The sequence below is a fragment of the Mustela putorius genome, unplaced genomic scaffold (assembly GCF_011764305.1).
Source record: "Mustela putorius furo isolate JIRA1106 unplaced genomic scaffold, ASM1176430v1.1 tig00003909_pilon_pilon_pilon, whole genome shotgun sequence".
Taxonomy (NCBI): Eukaryota; Metazoa; Chordata; class Mammalia; order Carnivora; family Mustelidae; genus Mustela; species Mustela putorius.
Window position 1 is genome coordinate 26,025,999 of NW_025422057.1, and position 25,370 is coordinate 26,051,368.

General features: G+C 45.2%; 1 protein-coding gene across 4 annotated transcripts in view; it reads right to left on the reverse strand.

Annotated features, from left to right (window-relative positions):
- SUFU (SUFU negative regulator of hedgehog signaling) overlaps positions 1-25,370 on the reverse strand; it is a 114,823-nt gene that overhangs the window by 71,213 nt on the left and 18,240 nt on the right. For all 4 annotated transcript variants that reach the window (XM_004749373.3, XM_045069026.1, XM_004749372.3 and 1 more), the window contains exon 3: positions 9,407-9,543. In XM_004749373.3, coding sequence (XP_004749430.1) covers positions 9,407-9,543 — 137 coding nt within the window. The remainder of the gene's footprint in view (positions 1-9,406; positions 9,544-25,370) is intronic.

The window sequence follows — 25,370 nt, forward strand, 5'->3', positions numbered from 1 at the left end:
TGGTAAGGAAAAATTGCAAATCATCCAAATGGCCAACAATGGGATACTAGTTACATAAAGTACAGTATATCTAGACAATAAAAAAGCCCAGTTAGAAAGAACATACTAGCATGGGAAGATGTCCAAAGGATATTAAGTTAAAAAAGCAAGCAAACTACAGTATGAAAAGGCATTGTCCATTTTTTTTTAAAGATTTCTTTTTTAAATTTTTTTTTTTATTTGACAGAAAGAGATCACAAGTAGGCAGAGAGACAGGCGGTGGGGGTAGGGGGAGCAGGCTCCCTGCTGAGCAGAGAGCCCGACTCGGAGCTCGATCCCAGGATCCTGAGATCATGACCTAAGCCGAAGGCAGAGGCTCAATCCACTGAGCCACCCAGACACCCTGGCATGGCCCATTTTTATAAAGTAATGATTATTCTATACAGATCTATGCATTGAAAAGGAAGTCTGGAAATAGGAACACCAACGTTTTCTCAGTGGGAGGATGCCTTAGGAAGGATTTTCACTTTCTGGGCCATAAATCTCTAAGTTTCGGTTTTTATAATGAGCAAGTATTTCTTTTATAAGTGGGAAAGGAAAGAAAATGTAAAAAAAAAAAAAAAAATTCTGCTGGCCCTCATCTGTCAATACCACAGCGTTCAGTCAGCTGCAAGCTTTGATGGCTCAGGAAGCTCCACGGTGCTGCCCTGTCTCCCTACTTGGGCCTGAATCACAAATTGAGCAGACTCAGCACATGTCATGAGGTTGCCATTAAACAGCAGCCAGCCAAGGCACTTGAATTTCCACAGTGTCAGTTACAAGGTTGGGGGGCCATGTTTCTCCTCAAACTCAAGTGAAATTGCCTTGGAATTTGTGGTTAAAGCCTACCAATGGCAGAACGGAGAGCAGACAGCCTCTCCAGCAGAAGTCTATAGCATGGCTCGGAAATCAAGCCCTGCTGAGTTGGGGAATGGTTTCTTTTTAATGAAACCCAGAGAGTGGGGGGCAGGGGAGCAGTCACTGGCAATCTGAGAAGAAGGAATAAGCTGATCATAAAATTAAAAGAGAATGGGAAGTAAGAGAAACTGGCTGCAGAGTGGGAAGGAAAGAAGTTGAAGTGTCTGCTGGTAGTTACTGATGTCTGTTCTACAGGACTTCCCAAATGGTTCACACCAGAGGCTGGATTTGATTCTAAATCTCCTGTAGCAGGTGAAACGACAGCTCCTCTGTCCTCATGACTGGACTGTTTTCTTTCCACTTGACACTATTCCACTGGCCCTGTGTCCAAGTCAATACGCAAGGGTCCTCTGATTTCAGGTGGGGCAAGGGCTTCTTGGGTGGAAGCACAGACACTGTTTTGCCCACCTGGAGCCATTCCCCTCCTCACCAACCTCACACAACCTCAATTTCCTACCTCTGCCTTTCCTTGGCTGTGCTCCTCAGGGAACCAGGGCCCGTCCCAGCTGATCAGTAAACCAACACGATTGTCCCAACTTCCTGACATAACTCTGGCCAATGAGATGCCAGGGGAGATCAGTAAGGGCAGTTCTGTGAAGGTGTTGACTGGTCTTTAAAAGAGACACAGGACAGCACTGTCTCTTTTACTGCCTGTAGACTCTGTCAAGTGTGATTCCAGGATGCTAGGGATCATGGCAGCCATCTTTAGGGATGGCTATAAGGAAACCCGTGTTAAAAAGCGAGCCGAAGTGCTGAGGAAGGCAGAGCAGGAAGTCAGAAAGAACTCAGGTCCTAAACAACTTCACTGAACAGAAGACAACCAACCCCAGAACCTGCCCTCCTCCGGATGACTTGCTATGTAAGACCAGTGCCATTATCATTAAGCCGTTTCAGTCAGGATGTATACTATGATTTGTAGTCAAAACCTCCCAACAGACACAACAAGGCAGAACAAAAGGTCCCCACTTCATCTGTGTACCCTAATGATCTGACTTCTGAGCATAACTGTGCACCAGAATTACTAGGTGACAGATGCCCCCGTGGCCTCATAAGAAATTTTGCCTACCCAGAACTATACCTAATCTTTTCCTGCTTTAGAAGACTCTCCTGCTTTAGAGGACTCTATCCCACTCCATGTGATTAGAAACAAGGAGAGGGGAAAAACTTTAAACATAAATTCTGGTGCTTCATCTCAGCCACCACCACCAACCAGGGTGGTCACATGGCCGAGGCAGACCTCCCCTGAGTCCTTCCCCAAGACTGATGTAGGAAAGTTGGAAGAAAACTGCCTCCTGCCTGCTGGGACTACAAACCGAGAGAACCAGGAACTGACTGGTGACCCATCTTTCCTGACGTGTAGGGAGAGTCAGTCTATAGTATAAGACCAACACATGAATCAGAGCCCTGAGGATGCTGTTTGAACATACAGATCAAGCCATGCCTGAAACCTTGGACGACCCATTGACCTGAGCCATAAAGCCATTAAGGGAGTTTGATTTGGGTCTCTGTCATTTTCTTATAACTAGAGGCAACCTGACTAAAACAAACACAAGCCTGCCCCACCCCCCATCTTGAATCCTTTACCTTCTCTGGATAGCCTCCTTTTCCAGGCCTCTCTCATTTCTACTTCCTTTTCTCTACAGCTCAACTTCCCATCTCTGAGCAAATGAACCAGCTGTCGTCTGGCTAAGTTACAGGAGTCTTCTGAGTCATTCTTCAGAGCAGCTTCAGAGGCAGCCTCACACGGCCCCACAACTGGGTGTGTGCACTGCCACCCACCGCCGTCCTCCCCAGAGCCTTGTCCCTCTTCCCCTTGCCTACCACTGTCCTGATGCTTTTCCTAAGGCTGTGGATGCTACTTGGACCTGGAAAAGCAGGTTTCAGCATTCCATGTACTGGATGGCACTGCTCAGCATGTCCACACAGGCAGATAGGCGGGGTGCTCCACACACAGTCACCAAGTGTAGGGTAGCAGCAGGTGAGGCAAGACCATCAGACAGAGTTACAGTGCTAGTTACACGCCAAGTATATCTGTGTGCACGCCGGATGTAAAATATGTGTTCTGCAGGACAGCATATGTGTAGCCCTTGCAGAGCATGGCCACTTGGGCGAGAGCAAGGCCTACACGTCACAAAAGAGGTTCTCTGCAGCATCAGCAAAGTGTGCCACGCTCAGAGAAGTCCTGAAAGGCCTAAACTTCGTCTTAAAAAACAGTTACAATAGGGGCAATTATTCACATTTGAAAAAGGTTCTTCACCTAATAAAAGGAATGACTACAAAACCCCACTAAACGGCATGGGCCCTACTGCATTTCAAATACAAGATGATTTGTATAAGATTTTGCAGGGACTGTCAGCTACATAAATTGAAAAGCCACAGTTGAACTGAATTTGTTTTTTTGGTTGTACAAGGTGACAAACACAACAAGGTGATTTTATTTGTATCACTATTATTATTGATTTTCTGTGTGGAAAAAGATAATGGCACCAAATAAGCATCCTAACAGCTGAGACAAGCATGTGATTCAGGGACAAGCAAGGCATTTCCTTCCTAATAGGGCTTTGCTGTTAAATGACATCTTTATTGTCATTGCAATAAAGGACCAAGGTACCTACCTTCTCTGTCCGTTTAAGGTTTTTAAAGAATAATAATAATAACTGCAGGTAATACATTGTTCTTCCTATATATCAGGCACTTTTTTTTTTTTTTAACATTTTATTTACTTGACAGAGAGCAAGAGAGGGAACCCTAGCACAGGGAGTGGAAGAGGGAGAAGCAGGCTTCCTGCAGAGCGGGGAGTCTGATGCAGGGCTTGATCCCAGGCCCCTGGGATCATGACCTGAGCCAAAGGCACAGGCTTAACAACTGAGCCACCCAGGCACCCCATCAGGCACTGTTCGGAAGTATTAGCTCATATCATCTTCTCAGTAACTTTATGTGTAGTTACCATTATTATCTCTGTTTTCTAGATGAGGAAATGAGTTACACTGCCCAAAGTCAGGAGGCAGGGCTAAGAGTGAAGGCAGTCTGGGTCCAGGAGCCATGCTCTTCACAGTCATACTAGGCTGCCCCCCTGGACCCGATAGTTGTGCATGGGATGGTGAACAGTACGGGGAGAGGAGCAGAAATGGGGGCTACTTAGCTTAGTACCAACAAGTTCAGGCATATGGTGCTCAGGACCTATACAATGCAGTAAAGTGGGGAAAAAAAAAAAAAGAAAGAAAGAAAAGGAAAGAAGAAGGGATGGTGATTACAAGTGGACACAAGGGAGGTTTCTAGAGAACTAGTCTGTGTCTTTTTTTTTTTTTAAGATTTTATTTATTTGACAGAGAGAGAGAAAGATCACAAGTAGGCAGAGAGGCAGGCAGAGAAAGAGGGGGAAGCAGGCTCCCTGCTGAGCAGAGAGCCCAATGTGGGGCTCAATCCCAGGACCCTGAGACCATGACCTGAGCCGAAGGCAGAGGTTTAATCCACTGAGCCACCCAGGTGCCCTGAGAACTAGCCTTTTTCTTGATTTGGATGCTAGTTATATGGGTGTGTTTACTTTGTGAATAGTTATCAAGCTGTACTTATATATATATTTTTTCATAACTATGAAAGTTAAAGGACCAGGGATGCCTGGGTGGCTCAGTTGGGTTAAGCACTTGCTTCAGCTCAGGTCAAGATCCCAGGGTCCTGGGACTGAGCTCTGCATGGGCTTCTCGCTCAGTGGGGAGTCTGCTTCTCCCTTCCACTCTGGCTGCTTCTCCCTCCCTCGATCTTGTGCTCTCACTCACCTGTGCTCTCTCACTCACTCTCTCTTCCCCTCGCAAAAAAAAAAAAAAAGCTAAAGGACAGAAGGAGGGATTTAAGAGGATTTGCGTAATATTACGAATGGCTTCTGCCCCCTCTATTTTCCAGATGTTCTGGAGTGACTGAGTGAGACGTGCCATGCGAACCAGTGGAGTCATCCATATGGAGAACTCTCCAATCCCATGTCCAGCCTGAGACATCCAACAGCCCAGACATCGGTTGAGCGACAGACAACACAGCATCATGGTTAGGAGAATGGCATGAAGAACTAACTTTCTGGTTCAAATCCTGCTTTGTACATCCTATATGTGTGATCTTAGACATGTTATACTTCACCTTTCCATACTGTCTTGCTCCCTGCTACACTCTCCATAGTTTAAGACGGTTTCTAACTCCTAGTGCTTTACTGAAGATTAAACGAGCCCTGGCAACAGTGGCTGGTGCATGGAACACACTATTAAATGTGAGCCTTTGTCTTCACCATTTAGGCCCACAGCCATGGCTTCCTCCCTTGCATCACTTACCATATACTTTTAAAAATCATTTTCCATTATTTAAATAATTTATTATTATTCCCTGCTATGTTCCAAAAAGCATTTCAGGTAGGTTTGTTTTAGCTACTATTTAAGTAGTATGATCATATTACAGAGAATCTGGAAAACAGAAAACCAAGTGGTATACTTTTGGAAGGGTAGCCATCCTGCTGAGGCTGTGCATTGCCTGACATGATCTGAAGTCACACCAAAGACACCAGAAATGGAGCCTTGGTGCAGAAGGGAACATGGGGTACACACCAGGCAGGATACATTCAAGAAACAGCCACAACTTTTTTATTTAAAAAATTTCAATTACATAGGAAAGTCAGAAAGTCAGTACAGCAAATACCCATATGCCCTTCACCTAGATTTGCCAGAATTGTTGACATTTTGCCACATTTGCTTTTTCTTCTCTCTCTACACACACTTTTTTGTCTACTCATCTGAAAATTAAGTTGCAGAAATCATGTCGTTTTGTTCATAAGCACTTCAGTTTTTATCTCCTAAGAACAAGCTCATTAGCCAAATAACCATTACATCATATGGCACCCAAGGAATTTCAGTTGTACGGTCCTATTATCTAATATACAGTCTGTATTTATATGTTTTCCAGTGGCCCTAAAAGTGACCCCCTCCAATTCAGGATCCAGTTAAGGATCACAAGTGCATTTAAACCGTCGTATGTTCTGTAATCTAGTACAGCCCCGTGCCTTACCCTTGCAGATCTTTCATAGGATTCACATTTTTTTTTTAAAGATTTTATTTATTTATTGGGGGTGGGGGGAGAGAGCGAGCACAGGCAGACAGAATGGCAGGCAGAGGCAGAGGGAGAAGCAGGCTCCCTGCTGAGCAAGGAGCCCGATGTGGGACTCGATCCCAGGACGCTGGGATCATGACCTGAGCCAAAGGCAGCCGCTTAACCAACTGAGCCACCCAGGAGTCCCTAGGATTCACATTTTTAAAGAGTCCAGAAAGTTTTCATATAAAATGTCCTACCATCAGGGCGCCTGGGTTGCTCAGTGGGTTAAAACCTCTGCCTTCAGCTCGGGTCATGATCCCAGGGTCCTGGAATCGAGCCCTATGTTGGGCCCTCTGCTCAGCGAGGAGCCTGCTTCCCCTCCATACACTCTGCCTACCTCTCTGCCTACTTGTGATCTCTGTCTGTCAGCTAAATAAATAAAATCTTTTTTTTTTTTTTTTAGATTTTATTTATTTATTTGACAGAGAGAGATCACAAGTAGGCAGTGGGCAGAGAGGCAGGCAGAGAGAGAGAGGAGGAAGCAGGCTTCCCGCTGAGCAGAGAGCCCGATGCAGGGCTCGATCCCAGGACCCTGGGATCATGACCTGAGCCGAAGGCAGAGGCTTAACCCACTGAGCCACCCAGGTGCCCCGAAATCTTAAAAAAAAATTTAAAAAGTCCTACCATCTACATTTGTCTGATTATTTGCTCATGATTCAATGCAGGTGAAACCTTTTTTGGAAAAGTGCTACCCAGCTGATGTCTTCTACTGTGCACTGCCACTCATAAGGAGACACCCAGTAATAAGCTGTCCATTACTGGTGTTGCTGTGTTTGATCATGTGGTCAAGGTGGTGTCCACCCAAATCCTGTCACTGTAAAGGTACTTTTCTCGGTAACAAATAAATCTGTGGAGGGTTTGAGTCCCTGTGAATATCTTGTTCCCCGAATCCTTTTATCCAATGGTTTTAGCATCTGTTGATCATCTGTTGATCACACTAGTGGTGACAAACGGTCCCTGATGATGTTTATTGTGTGGCTGAAATGAACTGCCACAGGTTAAATCTTATTTCTCCACTTACTTGCACTATTAATTCAGAACTTTAATATCAGAACTATTTCAGAAGTTCATCTGCTTGACTCCTCCTGACAGTGACTCATAACACCTGTTTTTATATTTCTCTGATTTCTATCCACCTGAGCAAGTACAGTAAGTAGAAACAAACATATAAATGCACTGGCTTAAGCAGTGGGCAAGGAGTTACCTGTCTATACAAGCAAGAGGTTGCCTAGTCTTTAGAGTCCCCTTTCCTACAGCAGATTAAATTTCCTATCAAGAAAAGTTTATTTTTCCAAAGACAGTTCTTTATCAGTCAGCTTTAGGCATCCACAGAAGGAAAAGGGGGAAGGCAAAAGGGTTCAATCAAGAGACACCTGGTACAATTTAAAAAGTTTCTGCCAACGACATTAGGACAGTACCAAATCCCATGGGCCACTGCTTCAGGCCTGCTTCCCCTGCCCCTGTGAAGAGGACTTCTTCCTGGCCAATAATCCTTTAGAACCCAAACATCATCCCCAGACCAACTGCCTTAGAGTCCCAGGGAAGCTGATTAAGAAACAGATGCCTCTGGGCGCCTGGGTGGCTCAGTGGTTAAAGCCTCTGCCTTCGGCTCAGGTCATGATCCCAGGGTCCTGGGATTGAGCTCTGCTCAGCAGGGAGCCTGCCTCCTCCTCTCTTTCTCTCTCTGCCTGCCTCTCTGCCTACTTGTGATCTGTCTGTCAAATAAATAAAAAAAACTTAAAAAAAAAAAAAAGAAACAGATGCTTCGGTCTCCCTTCTGACCAACTGAATCACAGCCACGCAGAGGGTTGGGAACAAACTTGCCAGAGAATCTCATGAGCAGCCAGGTTTAGGAACCCTTGCTTAGAAAGGACCCACTGTAGTCCCCCAAAGGGGACTATTCCATAGGACACAAAATGGAAGATAGTAATTAAAGATCAGTCCCATAATGTGATAGCCACCCTGCCAAAAACTGACCCCAGGAGTCCAGACAGAGGGAGATGAGTTGAACCTAGAGGATCTATTGCACCCCCAATTTATAACCTACATGAAGCTGGGAAAAAAGTCATTGTCACATCTATGGCTCTCTAAATTTAGTCTCTACCAGAAGCACCTGGGAACAACACTCCAAAGAGGGCCTGAGCCAGGACCTGCGGGGCCCAGAAACACGTGGTTACAACAAGCTCTCCAGGTGCTTCTGAGGCAAGGGACCCTCTGAGGGTCTCTGCCCTAGATGCTGCTCATCCTGGCAGTCAGAGAGCAAAAGAGTTGGATAAAACTGTCTTGGCCTTGGGGCGCCTGGGTGGCTCAGTTGGTTAAGCCGCTGCCTTCAGCTCAGGTCATGATCCCAGCGTCCTGGGATCGAGTCCCACATCAGGCTCCTTGCTCCGCAGGGAGCCTGCTTCTCCCTCTGACTCTGCCTTCCACTCTGTCTGCCTGTGCTTGCTCTCGCTCGCTCTCTCTCTGACAAATAAATAAATAAAATCTTTAAAAAACAAAACAAAAAACTGTCTTGGCCTTCATGCGAAGGCTACTTACCAAACCAAAAAAACCCAAAATCTTGAGACTATGCGGGAAATGTTGGAGTAATCAGCCACAAAGAAACACTCAGATGATATGAAACCTTTCACGAATGGTATTAAACTTTGCTCTAGCATTTTATCCCACTAGAGGACTACAGGCAGGATGATCCAAGGGCAGGAGACCAAGGTCCCAACACAAAGTCTCCACTTCGGGTGCCACTTTGGCAATCTCCAGAGGGGCACCAGAAGCACGCACTATCCCCTGGAGGCCACTTGAATCACGTGAATCAAATTTTTCTGACTGTCAAGTTCCCACCTGATTCCAGCTTCCCCCTCACACTGTGAGGGATCAAACTCCCAGCAATTCTTTCTCTTTGCCACACCCTCTACTGTTAACCCAAGGCTTAACCAAGATGAACACATGCTCTTGGGACCCCAAAAATAGAGATGGCTAGGCCACGGGCAGCAGGGAGCAAGGACCATACTAATTATGGGAAATGGGACAGACAAAGAATGCTGATCAGCTCCATGCTGAGTTGGCATTTGGCTCACTGGGAATCTGAGGTATGGCTGGCAGTCTGCAACCTGGGCTCAGGGGATCATAACAGTGGCTACTGGAGGTCATAGTGGCATAGCCTTCTCTTCCCCGCCCCAGGTAGCTTCCCACCCAGGAGACACCAGGCAGAACAAGCCACCTTCGTGGTACAAATGGGGTACAGTACTCACAGAAAAGGTCACTCTACAGATATCAAAATAATGTCTATGAGTCCCCAAAGCCAACCAGGCTCATAGCAAAAGGATCCGGCTCTTGGCGTTCTTACCTGACTGGAACACGTATCTGGCCAAGCCCTGCATTAGCTCTGCTGGCCATGTTGGGGGGGCAGACTCTCCTGTTTCTCTCTTCAGACGAAATGTCAATTCAAAGCCAAAACCACTAGGCCCGTCTGTTCCTGTAAATCTGGAAGGAATAAAAAGCAAATGTTTTTAGTTCAACTACCTTAGGAAAACTGTTTTTAAAGTCCAATTAAAGTTCTCCCCTATTTTTGGTGGACTCAGCATCCAAACCCCTTAATCAGAGGAATCTCCCTCAGTAGCTCAAAAGGAGTCACAATACTAGTCTCGTGCTCTTGCCACCCATGGTACATGGGTATGACCCCGGCCCAGGCATTCAAATTCCCCTGGTGGCACTCTAAATTATGAGTTCCACATTTTGTGGCTCTGGAACATTCCTTTGAGTGATTAAGGCTCTATTACTGAAAATCTTCCTTATCCACACTCCTTATTCCTTCAAGCTGTTAATGAGCACCTACTTAGTTTGCTAAGGACACAAGTCCTGTCGTATGCTCTGTGAGGACAAGACCCTTTCTCTACTCCCACTTCACCCTGCCCCACCAGGGTACAATTCTTGGGCTAGGCGGGCTGGTCTCCAAACTCGGCATTTGTGGACAGATCCCAAGGCAGATTCCAAATACTGGGAGGGCCTGTATTCTTCCTGACACCCAGCACCCCACACATGCTCATCAATCAGCACATGTTCTTCCTGAAACCTGGTGTCCCTTGTGTACTCTTCAATCACTGGAACGCTGGGAAAGTATGATTTGGGCCCCCTTCTCACCCCAGGTGGACAAGAGTGATGACAGGTACTCCCTCTATGGCCACATTCATCACGGTGAAGATGAGGCGAGGAATGCCCGCCTCTGACCTCTAGGAAACAATGAGGAGTGCCAAGTCTTTGGGGAAGTCCCTGAAATGGACTTCTGCCAGAGACGAAAATGATGTGGATGAGAAAGCAAGTCCTGGTTGGTTTGAGGGGAGGGGGGTGACACACCCCCGTTTGGGAGGGCAGCATTCAGGAAGGACTTCTTGACATCTCAGGAGGTTTGCCAGTATGGGAAGGGTTAAAAATTAAAATATGTTCATGATATAATTTTCAGTAATTATATCTTGTACAAACACGAGCCACAATGATTATACACATGTAAACTCCTCAGCATACAAATACAAACCATAAAATAAGATGACAGCCAACACCTCCTTGCTAGCCAAGCTACTGGAACAGGGAGTCAGAGGCGAGAGTTTCGAAAGGATGATGATGCCCAACCCTGGAATTCCACATGCATCTTTCCTCTATCATTCTCCTCAGCACCCTCAGGAGGCCAGGCCAGGAGACTGGACAAAAACAGATTCCAAAGGTTCCAAAGCAAAGCTCGAAGCTCAGACATCAGCCCTAACCTTGCCTGTGTGCCTGGGAGAGCTCAGCCCTCCCGCACTTGCTGTAGAGGGAAGATAACCTCTGAGAAGCTAGTTCTCCAAAGGACTGAAAAGGAATCTGTCCTTAAAGGTGTCATGCTGGTGCCTAATTGTATTTAAAGGAGGTGTCTATGGTTTGCATTTCCTCTGGGTATCTAGCGGAGTGGGAGACAGAAACCAGTCCAGGGTACACAACTAGGATTTCACAGACCAGATGAGAAGTTGTTTGGCAGGACACAGGGTAAGCTATTTTCTTCCCTTTACTGAACTGTCACATTTGGGGGCAATTCAGTGCAGGGGCGCTGAGGGAATAGCTAAGCCAGCTGAGGCTGGAAGAGCCACCTCTTGGGGCTGCAGGCTGGAGAGGAGTGTGAAAATCTAAAGTAATGCAACACTGACTCAGACTTAAAACTCCATCGAGGGAGATGGGTCACTAGGCCAAAGGGAAGATTTCAAGCAGCCTCCAATTAGAAGCAGCTTTGTAAAATGTATTAGACCATTATTCCAGGGCTTTCATCTTGGGCCAAGAAAAATACAGGATTTCTAACCACAAAAATTTGAGAAACAGACAAAAAGAACATGTTCCTCAGACTGCGCTATGGGGAGAACCGTCAAACGCGGGGAGAAACCATCTGCGTCCAAGCAGCACCTCCACTGTAAGGAAACTGCGCACACACGCACACATGCACGCACGCACACACACGCGTGTCAGAGCACGCGCATGCGCACATGCCCACCATCTGCCTCCATGCGGGGTGCTTTCTGGGCCAGCTCTGTGGTGGGCAGGCAGGCTCTCACTGGGCTGGCTGGGAGGCACAGGCCCGGCCAGATGGTGTCCACCTGCACTCGATTACCACCCACCAAGCGGGCTGGACGCACCCTCTAAGGTCTAAAACACGCATTTGGAATGGCTAGCCTTGGGATAAACACGAAACCTGGTGCCTTTCAGGAGGGCTCTTTTTCAAAGGAGACTGCCCAGGCAAAAGCCAAGTGACAAGGTCGTTCAGTCTTTCCAGTCCCCTGGAGAGACCTGGCTTGGTCTGCACTTCCTCATGTGAGGCTTCTCCAGCCGCAAGGGTTTTGTGGGACCAGAGGAGGAAGGCCCTCCCTGGGGCAGCTGTGTCCCACACCCTCTGAGGAAGAAAAGCAGGAGGGGAAACTGGCCCGTGCTGCAGAAGGAGTGATGTGGGTCAGAGCAAAGCAGTCTTCTAACACAGAAGACTGCTAAAACACTCGCCGGTGGTAAAAGGGGGCCGGTGGAATTTCTTCCTATGGAGATTTTAAAGGAACACCTTACAGGTTCTCCCCAATCTGGCAGGGAGGGGGTGAGGGAAGGGTTCTTGTCTTGACTTGTTGCAGAAAGATGGGTGAGACTGCTTCCAGCTCAAGAACTTCTGATCCTGCTCACTGAGGTACCCAGGGGAGAAGCTGGCTTTGTCCCAGCAGTTTGGCGAGCCTAGGGATGAATGTGGCGGTGTGCAGAGTAATATCAAACCCGCACACAGAAAGAACCCGTGCTTTAATCCCAGATGCAGCTGCCCGACCACTGGAACCTGCCCAAAGGCTGCCCAAGCACCTGGACTAAGAAGGTATCAATCAGCACCCAAGAGGTCAAAATGCCGACTAAAATCATGCAGAGATGAATAGGAAGCCAGGAGAGACTTTCTGGAGGAAACACAACAGCTGGAGTAGGCAGAAAAGAGCTGACCTAAAAATTGGCATCTCGAGCTCTACACCACTAGTTAATAGGAAGTTCAAATCAAAACCACTGCATCCCCTCTGGGATTGCTAAAATAGAAGACAATAATAACAAGTGTTGAGGAGTATATGGAGAACTTGCCACACTCACACACAGCAGGTGGGAATGTCAAATGGCAGGGCTGCTTTGCAAAACCGTTTGCAGTTCCTTAAAAAGTTAAAGTTACCACATGACCCAACAGTTCCTCTCTTAGGTGTACACCCAAAAGGAGTAAAAATATTATGTTTACACAAAAACTTGCACATTGGGGCGTCTGAGTGGCTCAGTCAGTTAAGCATCTAACTTCAGCTCAGGTCATGATCTCAGGGTCCTGGGATTGGGCCCCAAGTCGGGCTCCATGCTCAGCAGGGAAGTCTGCTTGTCCCTCTTCTCCTCCCCCTGCTCATGCTCTCTCTCTTTCTCTCTTTCAAATAAAGAAATAGAATGTTTAAAAAAAAAAACCCACCAAGGGTGCCTGGGTGGCTCAATGGGTTAAAGCCTCTGCCTTCAGCTCAGGTCACGATCTCAGGGTCCTGGGATTGAGCCCCACATTGGGCTCTCTGCTCAGCAGGGGGCCTGCTTCCCCCATCTCTCTCTGCCTGCCTCTCTGCCTACTTGTGATCTCTGTGTGTCAAATAAATAAAATCTTAAAAAAAATTTTTTTTTAAATCCACCAAAAAACAAACAAAAAACCTTGTACATTAATATTCAAAGAAGCATTCTTCTTTTCTTTTTTAAAGAGGGACTTTTTTTTTTTAAAGATTTTATTTATTTATTTTTCAGACAGAGATCACAGGTAGGCAGAGAGGCAGCCAGAGAGAGAGGAAGGGAAGCAGACTCCCTGCTGAGCAGAGCACCCAATGCGGGGCTCAATCCCAGGACCCTGGGATCATGGCCTGAGCCGAAGGCAGAGGCTTTAACCCACTGAGCCACCCAGGCACCCCATAGTAGCATTATTCTTAATAGCCCAAAGTGGAAGCAACCCAATGTCATCAATGGATGACTGGACAAACAAATGTAGTACATTCATACAACAGAATAAAGAAGAATGGTGCACTCATACAACAAGGATGAACCCTGAAAACATTGTGCTAAGTGAATAAAGCCAGATACAGAAGGCCATATAATACATTTATACAACATGGCTGGAATAAACAAATCCAGAGACAGAAAATCGATCAGTGGTTCCCAGGGGTTAGGGGAGTAGAGAAAGGGGAGTGACTGCTAATGGGCACAATTTATTTTGGGGTGATGGAAATGTTCTAGAATTAAATTAGTGATGATAGTTGCACAACCTTATGAATATACAGAAAAGCACTGAACTATATACTTTAAAAAGGTAAATTTCATGGTATGCGAAATATATATATAAAAAGCTCACCAGCCCACCTCAGTGCTGGGGGGGCAAGGCCAGCCACACCACATAAACCAGATCTTTGTCTGACTCTACCTACTAATAACTGTGATGACTAACTGAATTTCTATTAAGTTTTAGGCCTTGGACTAAGCACTATGTCACAACATTTAATTCTCCAATAAGATTTAGCCACTGTTATCTTCATTTAACTAATATGAAAAAAAGACACGAAAGAGAGTTTAAGTAATATTCCCTATGTCAAACAGCAAGCAAGAGATAGAGCTTGGAGTTGAAGTCTGCCTGACTCCAAAGTCCATTTTCTTACTGCCATGTGACCTCACACAAGACCTTTAACCTTTCTGTGCCTCAGTTTCCTCATCCATAAAAAGGGGAAAATAACAAAATGGTAACTATTTCAGAGTTGTGAGGATTAAATGTTAGAAACTTCCTGAAACCCTATAAGCATTATATCACTTATGCTAAGTAAAAGGAGCCAGTCACAAAAGACCATATAGTGTATGATTCCACTGATATGACATGATAAATAATATAACTTTTTTTTTTTTTTAAGATTTTATTTATCCATTTGAGAAAGAGAGAGCGTGACTGGGGGCTGGGAGGGGCCAAAGGAGAGGGAGAAGCAGACCCCCCACTGAGCAGGGAGCCCAACAGGGGCTCGATCCCAGGACCCCAAGGATCATGACCTGAGCAGAAAGCAGATCTTTAACCGGCTGAGCCACCCAGGCGCCCCATATAACTTATAATATATAATACAAATTATGTGTATATTATATAAAGTGTCTACAATAGGCAAATCTGTAGAAAACAAAAAGCAGACTGGTGACTATGTAGGGCTGGGGGACTGAGGAAAAATGTGGAGTGACTGCTAATACATATGGGGATTCTTTTTAGGGTGATGAAGAAGTTTTAAAATTAGATCATGATGATGGTTACATAACTCTGTGAATGTACTAAAACCACTAAATTACACACGTTAAGTGGGTGAACGATATAGTATGTGAATAATATCTCAATAAAGCTGTTCTTAAAATTTAATGGGGAGGGGCGCCTGAGTGGCTCGAGTGTTAAGCCTCTGCCTTTGGCTCAGGTCATGATCTCAGAGTCCTGGGATGGCACCCCACTTTGGGCTCTCTGCTCAGCGGGGAGCCTGCTGCCCGCCCCCTCACCCCCCACCAACCTGCCTGCTTGTGATCTCTTTCTCTCTCTGTCAAATAAATAAATAAAATCTTAAAAAAAAAAAAAGTTAATGGGGAAAAATAAAAGATTGATAGTAAGAAAATTCAAACTACAGAAATATAGATATAGGTACAAACATACAAAGAAATGTTCAACCTCACTCATGATAGGAGAAATGCAACTTAAACACAAATTAAAGCAATAAGAGGGGTGCCTGGGTGGCTTAGTTGGTTAAGCATCTGCCTTCGGTGCAGATCATGATCCCAGGGTCTTGGTGTCAAGTCTTATATCGGGCCACACCCCCTGCTTGTGCTCTCTCTCTTTCTCTGACAAATAAATAAATAAAGTATTTTTTTTAAACATCCCTTTTAAAAAAAATAAAGCAACAAGAGACATGATTCTCACCTATCAGACTGGCAAAAAATAAAAGGTAGGCTATTATTCTATTGGCAAAGCTGTGGGGAAAGAGGTATTTTCATATACTGCTGGTGGCGATACAAGTTAGTACAACCATTTTGGAGGGTAAATTAGTAATACCTAACAAAATTACATATATTTTTAAAAAGCTTTTGATCCAGCAATCCCACTTCTAAGAACATGTAACTGCAAAATATTGGAGACAACATAAATGCCCATTCATAGAAGAGTGGCTCAAAGAGTATTATACAGCCATGAGGGGAGCTAACAAACTGATATGGATACTGTCGAGTACAAGGAAAAAATACTATGGTATACTACCTGTTAAGGAAGAAAGAGGGGGAGAGAGGAAAATGCACATACATCTGCTCATTTGTGCAAAAAGCAACACAGGAAGAATAAATCAGAAACTAAGATTAGCTACCTGCAGGCAGTAGGTAGGAAGGTGGTGGAAAGGACTGCAGGGCAAGAGGCAGGGCTCATTTCTCTGAATATATATCCTGGTGTATAACAGGTGCTCAATAAAGATGATAAGAATGAACTAATAGGCTCAGGCAGCAACCTATCTATCAAGATCCAGTCGGGCCCCAGAGGAAGTGGCCCCTGCTGGTCTCCAGATCCTCTGATACCCTATGGAAGTGCTCTGGTAATCCTACAGTGCAGCTGGCAACAAGTCTTGCTCCTCTCACATCACAGATGTGACCACCCATCCAACTTTTCATGTGTTTGCCTACTGTAAGCCCACAGCTCAGGATGTTGCAACATACCTGAGCTGCAAGGCAAACACTCGTCGCATTGTCTAATTATATTCCACTGGGATCTGGGTTGAAGAAGTGTGCTGCAGGCGAAGGGTGAGCGAGAGCCAGCCCAAGCAGCCAAGGCTCTTCGACTCCCTGTCCAAGAAGCAGCAAACTACCCACTAACCATCGGTCAGGAAGAGTCAACATGTAACTGATCTACTGCTCTACCTGGGCAGTTTAAATTCCAGAAAAACAAGCAGGAGCCCCAGTTGGTGTGCCTACAAACAAATGTGGAGAGGCCAGGAAACAGGAAGTGGATCTGGCCCTTCCCCTCATCCTTCTGGCCATCTCCAGCCTCCCATGATCTGGGGAGGCTCCAGCTCTTGACCTAATTCCTAAAAACACTTCATCATGGGCCTGAGGACTCTGGTGTTGCTGGAATAGGGCACCCAAATTGTCCTTGTTTTTGCCGGACTTTCCTGGCTTTAGAATTGAAAGCCTCCCGTCCCGAGAAAGCTGTTACTCTCAGGCAAATTGGAATGATCACCCAACACTGAAGTGGCACTACCTGACCCACACAAAGCAAAATGCTGCCAAATCCAAAAGCATCAAATATACATCAAGAGCCACTAGGGGCGCCTGGGTGGCTCAGTGGGTTAAAGCCTCTGCCTTCGGCTCAGGTCATGATCCTAGGGTCCTGGGATCGAGCCCCGCATCGGGCTCTCTGCTAAGCGGGAAGCCTGCTTCCTCCTCTCTCTCTCTGCCTACTTGTGATTTCTGTCTGTGAAATAAATAAATAAAATCTTTAAAAAAAAAAAAAAAAAAGAGCCACTAAAATGTCAGCCGAGTCTCTGGAGCCAGGCTGCTTCTGCTTAAGGTCTGGTCCTGCTACTTCCTGACAGGGAGCAAATCACCTTTCCTCTCAGGGCCTCAGTTTTTGTTTTTGTTTTTTTTTAAAGATTTTATTTATTTATTTGACAGACAGAGATCGCAAGTAGGCAGAGAGGCAGGCAGAGAGAGAGAGAGGGAAGCAGGCTCCCCGCTAAGCAGAGAGCCCAATGCAGGGCTCGATCCCAGGACCCTGGGATCATGACCTGAGCTGAAGGCAGAGGCTTTAACCCACTGAGCCATCCAGGTGCCCCTCAGGGCCTCAGTTTCTTCATCCTCATGAAGATATGAAGAACAAACCCTAAGGTAAATGTCAATGTAGGTCCAGTGATTTTAACAAACATGCCATTCTGGTCCTGGATGCTGACAGTGGGAGAGGCGGTGTATGTGTGGGGGTGGGAGGTATATATGAGAACTCTACAGCCCCTCAACTTCGCTGTGAACCTAAAACTGCTCTAGAAAATAAAGCAAAAATAAGACCTATATTTAAAAAAAATATTTAAAAGTCTATTTTTATTGATTTGTTTTGTTTCTTTGTTAAAGTAGGCTCCACACCCATCGTGGAGCCCAACACCAGGCCTGAACTCATGGCCCTGAGGTCAAGACCTGAGGCAAGATCAAGAGTCAGACGTTTAACCATTTGAGCCACCCAGGTGCCCCTAGTCTGTTTTTCAAAATAGAGAGAGGAGTAGCCATCATATGGAACTACTTAAATGAGTTAATGTATATGAACCCCTCAGAGCAAAGCCTGGAACACAGTAGGTACTGTCTCAGTGTCCGCTGTTATCTGTAGTCGTTCCCAGTTCTGGAATTTTACCCTAACGGCATAATCTTATATTTGGAAAAAGTCCATTGCATAAATATATTCCATGGTATTTATAAGAGTAAAGAATTTGGAGGCCGTCTAAATGTTCCACAAGTTGAGGTATTCTGAGTTCTGGTGCATGGAGTGGTGGGACATCACACAAGTCATTAAAAATGAGAGTTCTGAAAACAGGAGGACTAATCTCTGAGTTTTGAGAAGCGAAGCGCTCTGCACCCCTGTCTAACCGGAGAGAGAAAGGGGACAAGGGACGTCAGAACCCCACTCTGAAGCCTCTATTGTTTGTTGTTCACCTGTTCTCAACTATAGGATAAAAATACAAATAGCTCTTCTTCAAGTGTTCATGAAACTGGAAGCCTTGTGCATTGCTGGTGGGACTGTAAAGTAGTGCAGTGAAAGAATAGTATGGCGGTTCCTCAAATCAATAAATAAATGAACATAGCTTTATCATATGATTCAACAACTCCATTTCTGGGTATGACCCCACAGAAATGAAAACCGGCGATCAGATAGGTACTCGCACACCATGTTCACAGCAGCATTGTTTACAGTAGCCAAAAGCTGAAAACAACCCACATGTCTATTGATTGGTGAATGGATAAACAAAGTGTGGTATGTCCACACAATGGAATATTATTCTGCCTTAAAAAGGGAGGAAACTCTGACACATGCTACAACACGGATGAACCAAGTGATATAATCCAGACACAAAAGGGCAAATGTATGATTCCACTCATAAGAGGTCCCTAGAGTAGTCAAATTCATAGACACAGAAAACAAAATGTGGTTGCCAGATCTCCATAAAAAAATGCAGATATGAGTAGCTAGAATGAAGCGGGGAAAGGGGGATGGGGAATTACTGTTTAGTGAATACAGAGCTCAGGGGTGCCTGGGTGGCTCAGCCATTAAGTGGCTGCCTTCAGCTCAGGTCATGATTCCAGGGTCCTGGGATTGAGTCCCACATCAAGCTCCCTGCTCAGTGGGAAGCCTGCTTCTCCCCATCCCCCTGCTCGTGTTCCCTCTCTTGCTGTGTCTCTCTCTGTTAAATACATAAAGTCTTTTTTTTTTTTTAAGGATTTTTCTTTATTTATTTGACAAAGATCACAAGTAGGCACAGAGGCAGACAGAGAGAGAGGGGGAAGCAGGCTCCCCACTGTGCAGAGAGCCTGATGCGGGGCTCGATCCCAGGACCCTGAGATCATGACCTGAGCTGAAGGCAGAGGCTTAACCCACTGAGCCACCCAGGTGTCCCAATACATACAATCTTTAAAAAAAAAAAAAAGAGTACAGAGCTTCAGCTGGGAAGATGAAAAAGCTCTGGAAATGGATGGTGGTAACGGCTGCATAACAATGTGAATGTACTTAATTTCACTGAACTATATACCTAAAAATGGTTAAAATAGTAAATGTAGATTTTACTACAAACAGTCATGAAAAAGCATGAAACAAAATTTCATACAAAGTGTGATTCAAAATATCTGTGCAGGGGCACCTGGGTGGCTCAATCAGTTGAGCAACCAATTCCTGATTTCAGCTCAAGTCATGATCTCAGGGTTGTAGGATCAAGCCCCACATCTGGCTCCAATGCTCCAAGCTCAGTGAGGAATCTGCTTGTCCCTCTCCCTCTGCTCCTCGCCTACCCACCCCCACCCCACCCAATTTGTGCTCCTTTCTTTCTCTCTAAAATAAATAAATAAAAATTTTTTTAAAAAATTTGTGCATACACACAATGTAGAAATACTTGAAAAAATGTATGTGAGGAAAAGACAGGAAGAAAATGCAATGAAATTATTATAGTGGCTACCTCAGTACAATTTTTCTTTTTCAAACTTCTTTATATTTTCCAAATTCTCTACTGTTCATAATCTCTGGTCTAGACTGTAAACCCCACAAGGACAGGCCTGTGTCTTATTCACAAGTGTACCTACCAGACATCTCAAAGAATCTGTTGGCTGAAGGTACATATTGGACACTCTGGGAATGCCAGGAGAGGCCTATGGTCAGCACCCTTTCTCCCCAGGGGTGGCTTGGATACTACCATTGGATATCTGAAGCAAGGAATGCTGGGTCAACTAAGGCGGCTGTTAAGGCTCCACCTTGAGGGGGCGGTACCTCTACAGTCAGGTCTAGGGATTGTGGCTCAGTCTCAAGCTCAATATTGTTGTCAAAAGAAAAGGAAGGGTACACTATTTGCCTCAGGAAACATATGGCACAGGATGCCAGTCCAATTCCAGAACCAGAAGTGATGTCACTTCATTCCCTATAAAGGCTCCTGTTGTCTCATCTTCCCCTTTCCTCTTTCCCTACTTCTTGGTGGGTCGTCCCCTCTAATCACCCTTCTTGGAAATTAGGCTTAGTTCCTGGCCTTACTGGGTTGGACATTCTCTCCCAGAAGAATGGAGCCTATACGTCCTGTATAGCCTGGGGAACAGACTTGAGGACCTTTTCCCTTGGTGGCTTCCCTCCAAGGGTACCTACAACCTCTATTTATGTCTCTAATAGGAATACAGTACAGCCTAGCTACCCTATGACCCAGTAATTGCACTACCGGGTATTTACCTTAAAGATACAAATGTAGTGATCTGAAGGGGCACATGCACCCGAATGTTTATAGCAGCAATGTCCACAATAGCCAAACTATGGAAAGAACCTAGGTGTCCATCAACAGATGAATGAATAAAGAAGATGTGGTATATCTATACAATGGAATACTATGCAGCCATCAAAAGAAATGAAATCTTGCCAGTTGCAATGATGTGGATGGAACTAGAGGGTATTATGCTTAGCGAAATAAGTCAGTCAGAGAAAGACAACTATCATATGATCTCCCTGATATGAGGAAGTTGAGAGGCAACGTGGGGAGTTTAGGGGGTAAGAAAGGAATAAATGAAACAAGATGGGATCGGGAGGGAGACAAACCATAAGAGACTCTTAATGTCACAAAACAAACTGAGGGTTGCCAGGGGAGGGGGTAAGGAGAGGGTGGTTCGATTATGGACATTGGGGAAGGTATGTGCTATGGTAAGTGCTGTGAAGTGTGTAAACCTGGCGATTCACAGACCTGTACCCCTGGGACTAATAATACATTATATATGTAAATTTAAAAATTAAAAAAAAAAAAGATTATCTCCCTCTACCCCTCACTCCACTTGCATACATGTATGCTTTCTCTCTCCCTCTCTAATAAATAAATAAATCTTTTAAAAAAACATCAGCAAATGATTCTAGGTTCCCAATCTCTGGACTCTGAAGTTTAATCAGCCCATCCTTCAAGAGCTGCCCATGTCTTCCCGCTTTGCCCAACTCCCAATCCTGGAACTAAACATCTGCAGAGGGGCACCTGGATGACTCGGTCGGTTAAGCGTCTGCCTTCACCTCAGGTCGTGATCCCAGGATCCTGGGATCGAGCCCCATATTGGGCTCCCTAATCAGTGGGGAGTTTGCTTCTCCCTCCACCCCTGCTCCCCGCTTGTGCTCTCTTAAATGGATAAATAAAAATCCTTAAAAATAAATAAATAAACATTTGCAAAGGTGATGTTTTTATTTTTAAACAATTCAAATTTACAGATACTTCATTAGCTGTTCTGAAATTGTATTTGGTGACTATACAAATACTCTACGAAGTAGAGAAACTTTGTAAAATTCTTTTGAAATATGTATATATGGTAACATTTTGTCATAGCTAGGATTTTTAAAAATCATTCAGCTACAGGATATTAATTTTGTATAACCATAAGAAAAGAAAGGGTGGGTGGAAGAGGGGGACGGAGGAGGGAGGAAGGAAGGGAAAATGACACCCACTGGGACTCCATCCGCACACTGAGCTGGGAGTCTGATGAGGCCACAGCGCAGGGCAGCCCCCTCTGGGTTTTAACTCTGAGTACTAGATGCTCTTTCCACTCTATAGCATACAACAAGATTCACGGAATGCATCTGCCTCATTCAAGTAGATGTTTCCTGAGATCGCTTGCTGGGAGCCAACGATCACATTCCCAAAGCATTCCTCAAGGTTCAAAACAGTAGCTCCCAGGACTGATTCAGCTAAGAATCCAGCTGAACTCACCTGGCTCCCAACATTTAGGGCATTTAATTCTACCCCAGGTTTTCAGTAAGCAAAGAGCTTCCCCAGCCTGAGTCTAAGAAAAAGACCAGGCGGTCGAAAGGTACAAGTGTCAAGTTATAAGCTCAGTCCAGGGGGATGTAAAGTACAACACAGTGACTCTAGTTAACGCTGCTGTATGGGACAGTTAAAAAAAGTGTTTATAAGTAGGTCCCACACCCAGTGTGGAGCTTGAACTCAAAACCCTACAATCAAGAGTTACATGTTCTACAAACTAAGCCAGCAGATTTAAAGTTGCTAAAGGAGTAAATCCTAAATGATCTCATCACACACACACACACACACACACACACACATACACAAATACACATTTTTTTTCTTTTTGTATCCATGTGAGATGATGGATGTTACCTAAATTTACTATGAAAATCATTTCATAAAATATGTGGTCATTATACTGTACATGTTAAACTTATACAGCTCTGGTATGTCAACTATATCTCCATAAAACTGGGAAAAGAGGGCACCTGGGTGGCAGAGTCAGTTAAGTGTCTGCCTTCAGCTCAGGTCATGATCCTGGAGTTCTGGGATCAAGCCCCACGTTGTACTCCCTGCTCAGTAGGGAGTCTACTTCTCCCTCTGCCCTACACCTCACTTGTGTTCTCTCTTTCTCTCTCTGTCGCTCTCATATAAATAAGTAAAATCTTAAAAAAAAAAAAAAAACTGGAAAATTTTTTTGAATAAAATACGATAATTATTTTAGAAAGGAAAAACACCAAGCCATTTTCCACAGTTCAGTGAAAGCTCACAGTCCACAGACCTACCATACCTTCTCCCATCTACTCCCAACCACCAGCAAAGAACCAAAAGGTCAGTCCCCCAGGCTGATTCTGAGGTGGCCTGGCACTGTATAAAAATTCTAGACCAAAGAAGACCCTGGTGCTTGGGTTTCTTGGCATCATTACAACAGCTCCCACTCCTGGCTTTGGCTTAAACAACATCTATACAAAATCTCTTTAAAAATAAGAAAAGAGAGGGGCACCTGGGTGGCTCAGGGGGTTAAGCCTCTGCCTTCAGCTCAGGTCATGATCTCAGGGTCTTGGAACTGAGCTTCACATAGGGCTCTCTGCTCAGCAGGGAGCCTGCCCCCCCCCACCGCCTACCTCTCTGCCTACTTGTAATCTCTCTCTCTGTCAAATAAATAATAAAATCTTAAAAAAAAAAAAAAACGAAAAGAAAAAAGAAAAGAGAAGGGTACCTGTTTGGCTCAGTCAGTAGAGCAAGTGGCTCTTAATTTCCAGGTTCTGAGTTTGAGCCCTACATTGGGTATAAAGAGTGCTTAAATAAATAAACTTTAAAAATAATAAGTGCGTGCCTAGGTGGCTCAGTCAGTTAAGCATCTGCCTTTGGCTCGGGTTGTGATCCTGGGGTCCTGGGATTGAGTCCTGCATCAGGCTCCCTGCTCCATGGGGAGCCTGCTTCTCCCTCTGTCACTCTCTCTCTTTCTATCTCTCATGAATAAATAAATAAAATCTTTTAAAAAGAAGAAGGAGGAAGAGAAGGAGAAGGAGAAGAAAAGACAGGCAGGCCAACAGTAGCAAGATCACATTCTGATATGGGAAGCAAGATGCCCTCTGCATATAGGTGTATAGCTTGGGGCTTCTTACAGACCCAAGGGCCAGAGCATTCTGCCCAAGGGCCTTCTGTCCACCCACTATCCTCCTGGACACTGGGAATCCAGCTGCCCCAGAAGATCAAGATATCTTAAAGAGGGTAATGGGAAGAAACAAATCTTTCTAGCATCTCAGTTCCCCAAGGGCAAGGATTGTACTTTTTGTGTGTTCTGTACATGGGCACATCATGTCACAGCTGAGCAAATGCTAAATGGTAATCATATTCCCACTGCCATCCAAAGAGATAATAAGGCTGACATTGAACAACAAGTAAGATAAGACAGCATTAAAAAAGCAATGAGCCTTCCTCTCCGTCACTATCAAAGTCAGACTCAAATATCTTAATGGCATTTCCTTTGAGCCACTTTTGCTGCTGTTTCCTTTTTAGGGAAACAAAACACATCACTCAGCTTGGTTCCCATGCCTTCATACTTGTGCTAAGGTCCCACACTACTGGAAAAGTTTCCTAAAACCACACACTCTTGCCTCCCCCCATCACATCATCCCTTGGTTTCCCTCATGAGTCAACAGATAATCTGTTGAATGTCACATTCTTTATATTGCCTTCAAACTCTCCTGCCTCATCCTGCTCCACTGTCCTCTCCTCTAAGTGCCACACACACTGGCCTTCTTTCTGTTCCTTGAACACCTCAAGGTCCCTCCTGCCTCAGGGCCTTTGCTCTAGCCTTTTCACTGCCTACGATGCTTATATGATTGAGTGGACAGAGCACTGTACATACAACTCCAGTGAACACAAACTGCACAGAATAACATGGATGGTGTCCCTGGAGCTGTATTATGTGACAGCCCTGGCTGCCATTTTGTCATTGAGTTCAAATGTTACATCTTCAAGGAAACCGTCATTGGTTCCTCCTAAACGTACTCTCTCCATCCCCCTCAACTCCTACTCTTACCCAGGTATTCCCCAGCACACCACCCTGCTTTATTTTCAACACAGCACCTGCACTATCTAAAACTATAAATACTTTTACATGTTTCTCCTGTAAAAATGTTAAGATCCACGAGAGCAAAAACTTTGCCTTTTTGCTCCCACGGTACTCCCAGCACATAGCAGAGCACCAGATATTTAGATAACAGGCACTAAATAGTTATGGAAATCAATTAAGGGGTTATCATGTACCAAGCACTGTGCCAGGGTGGTACTCCACCACCCTGATAAAGCGAAGTTCAGACATTTTTACCAAAATCGCACACCGCCTCCCAAAAGGAAGGCTCTGAGTCCTATGAAAATGCAGTGCACTTGGATTATCTCCCCTCTTAAGCAAGTAAGGGTCCAGACTGAAGGACTCCCCCTGAAAGAGCTAAATGCTCGGACTTGGTGCTGGACCAAGAGAATTCTTCACTACTGGTGTGAGAATGCTTTTTCACCTGCCAGAGAAAGCCCAAAGTGAGGGCTATCAGTGGGAAGCCACTGGATGGTGCTGAGCGGAGGGGAGACAAGCTGTGATGGACTGCCCCTGGCCACAGAGCTAGCACAGAACTAAGGGATCTGTGTCAGCAGTGTTCCTGCAAAGAAAGCTCCAATCCCAAAGGCTCCCTGTGCTGCCACTGCCTTTACCCTGGGCCTTTCCTCTGCACAAAACCCTGGCCATGGGAATGAAAAATTGCGAGACTGGCTCCA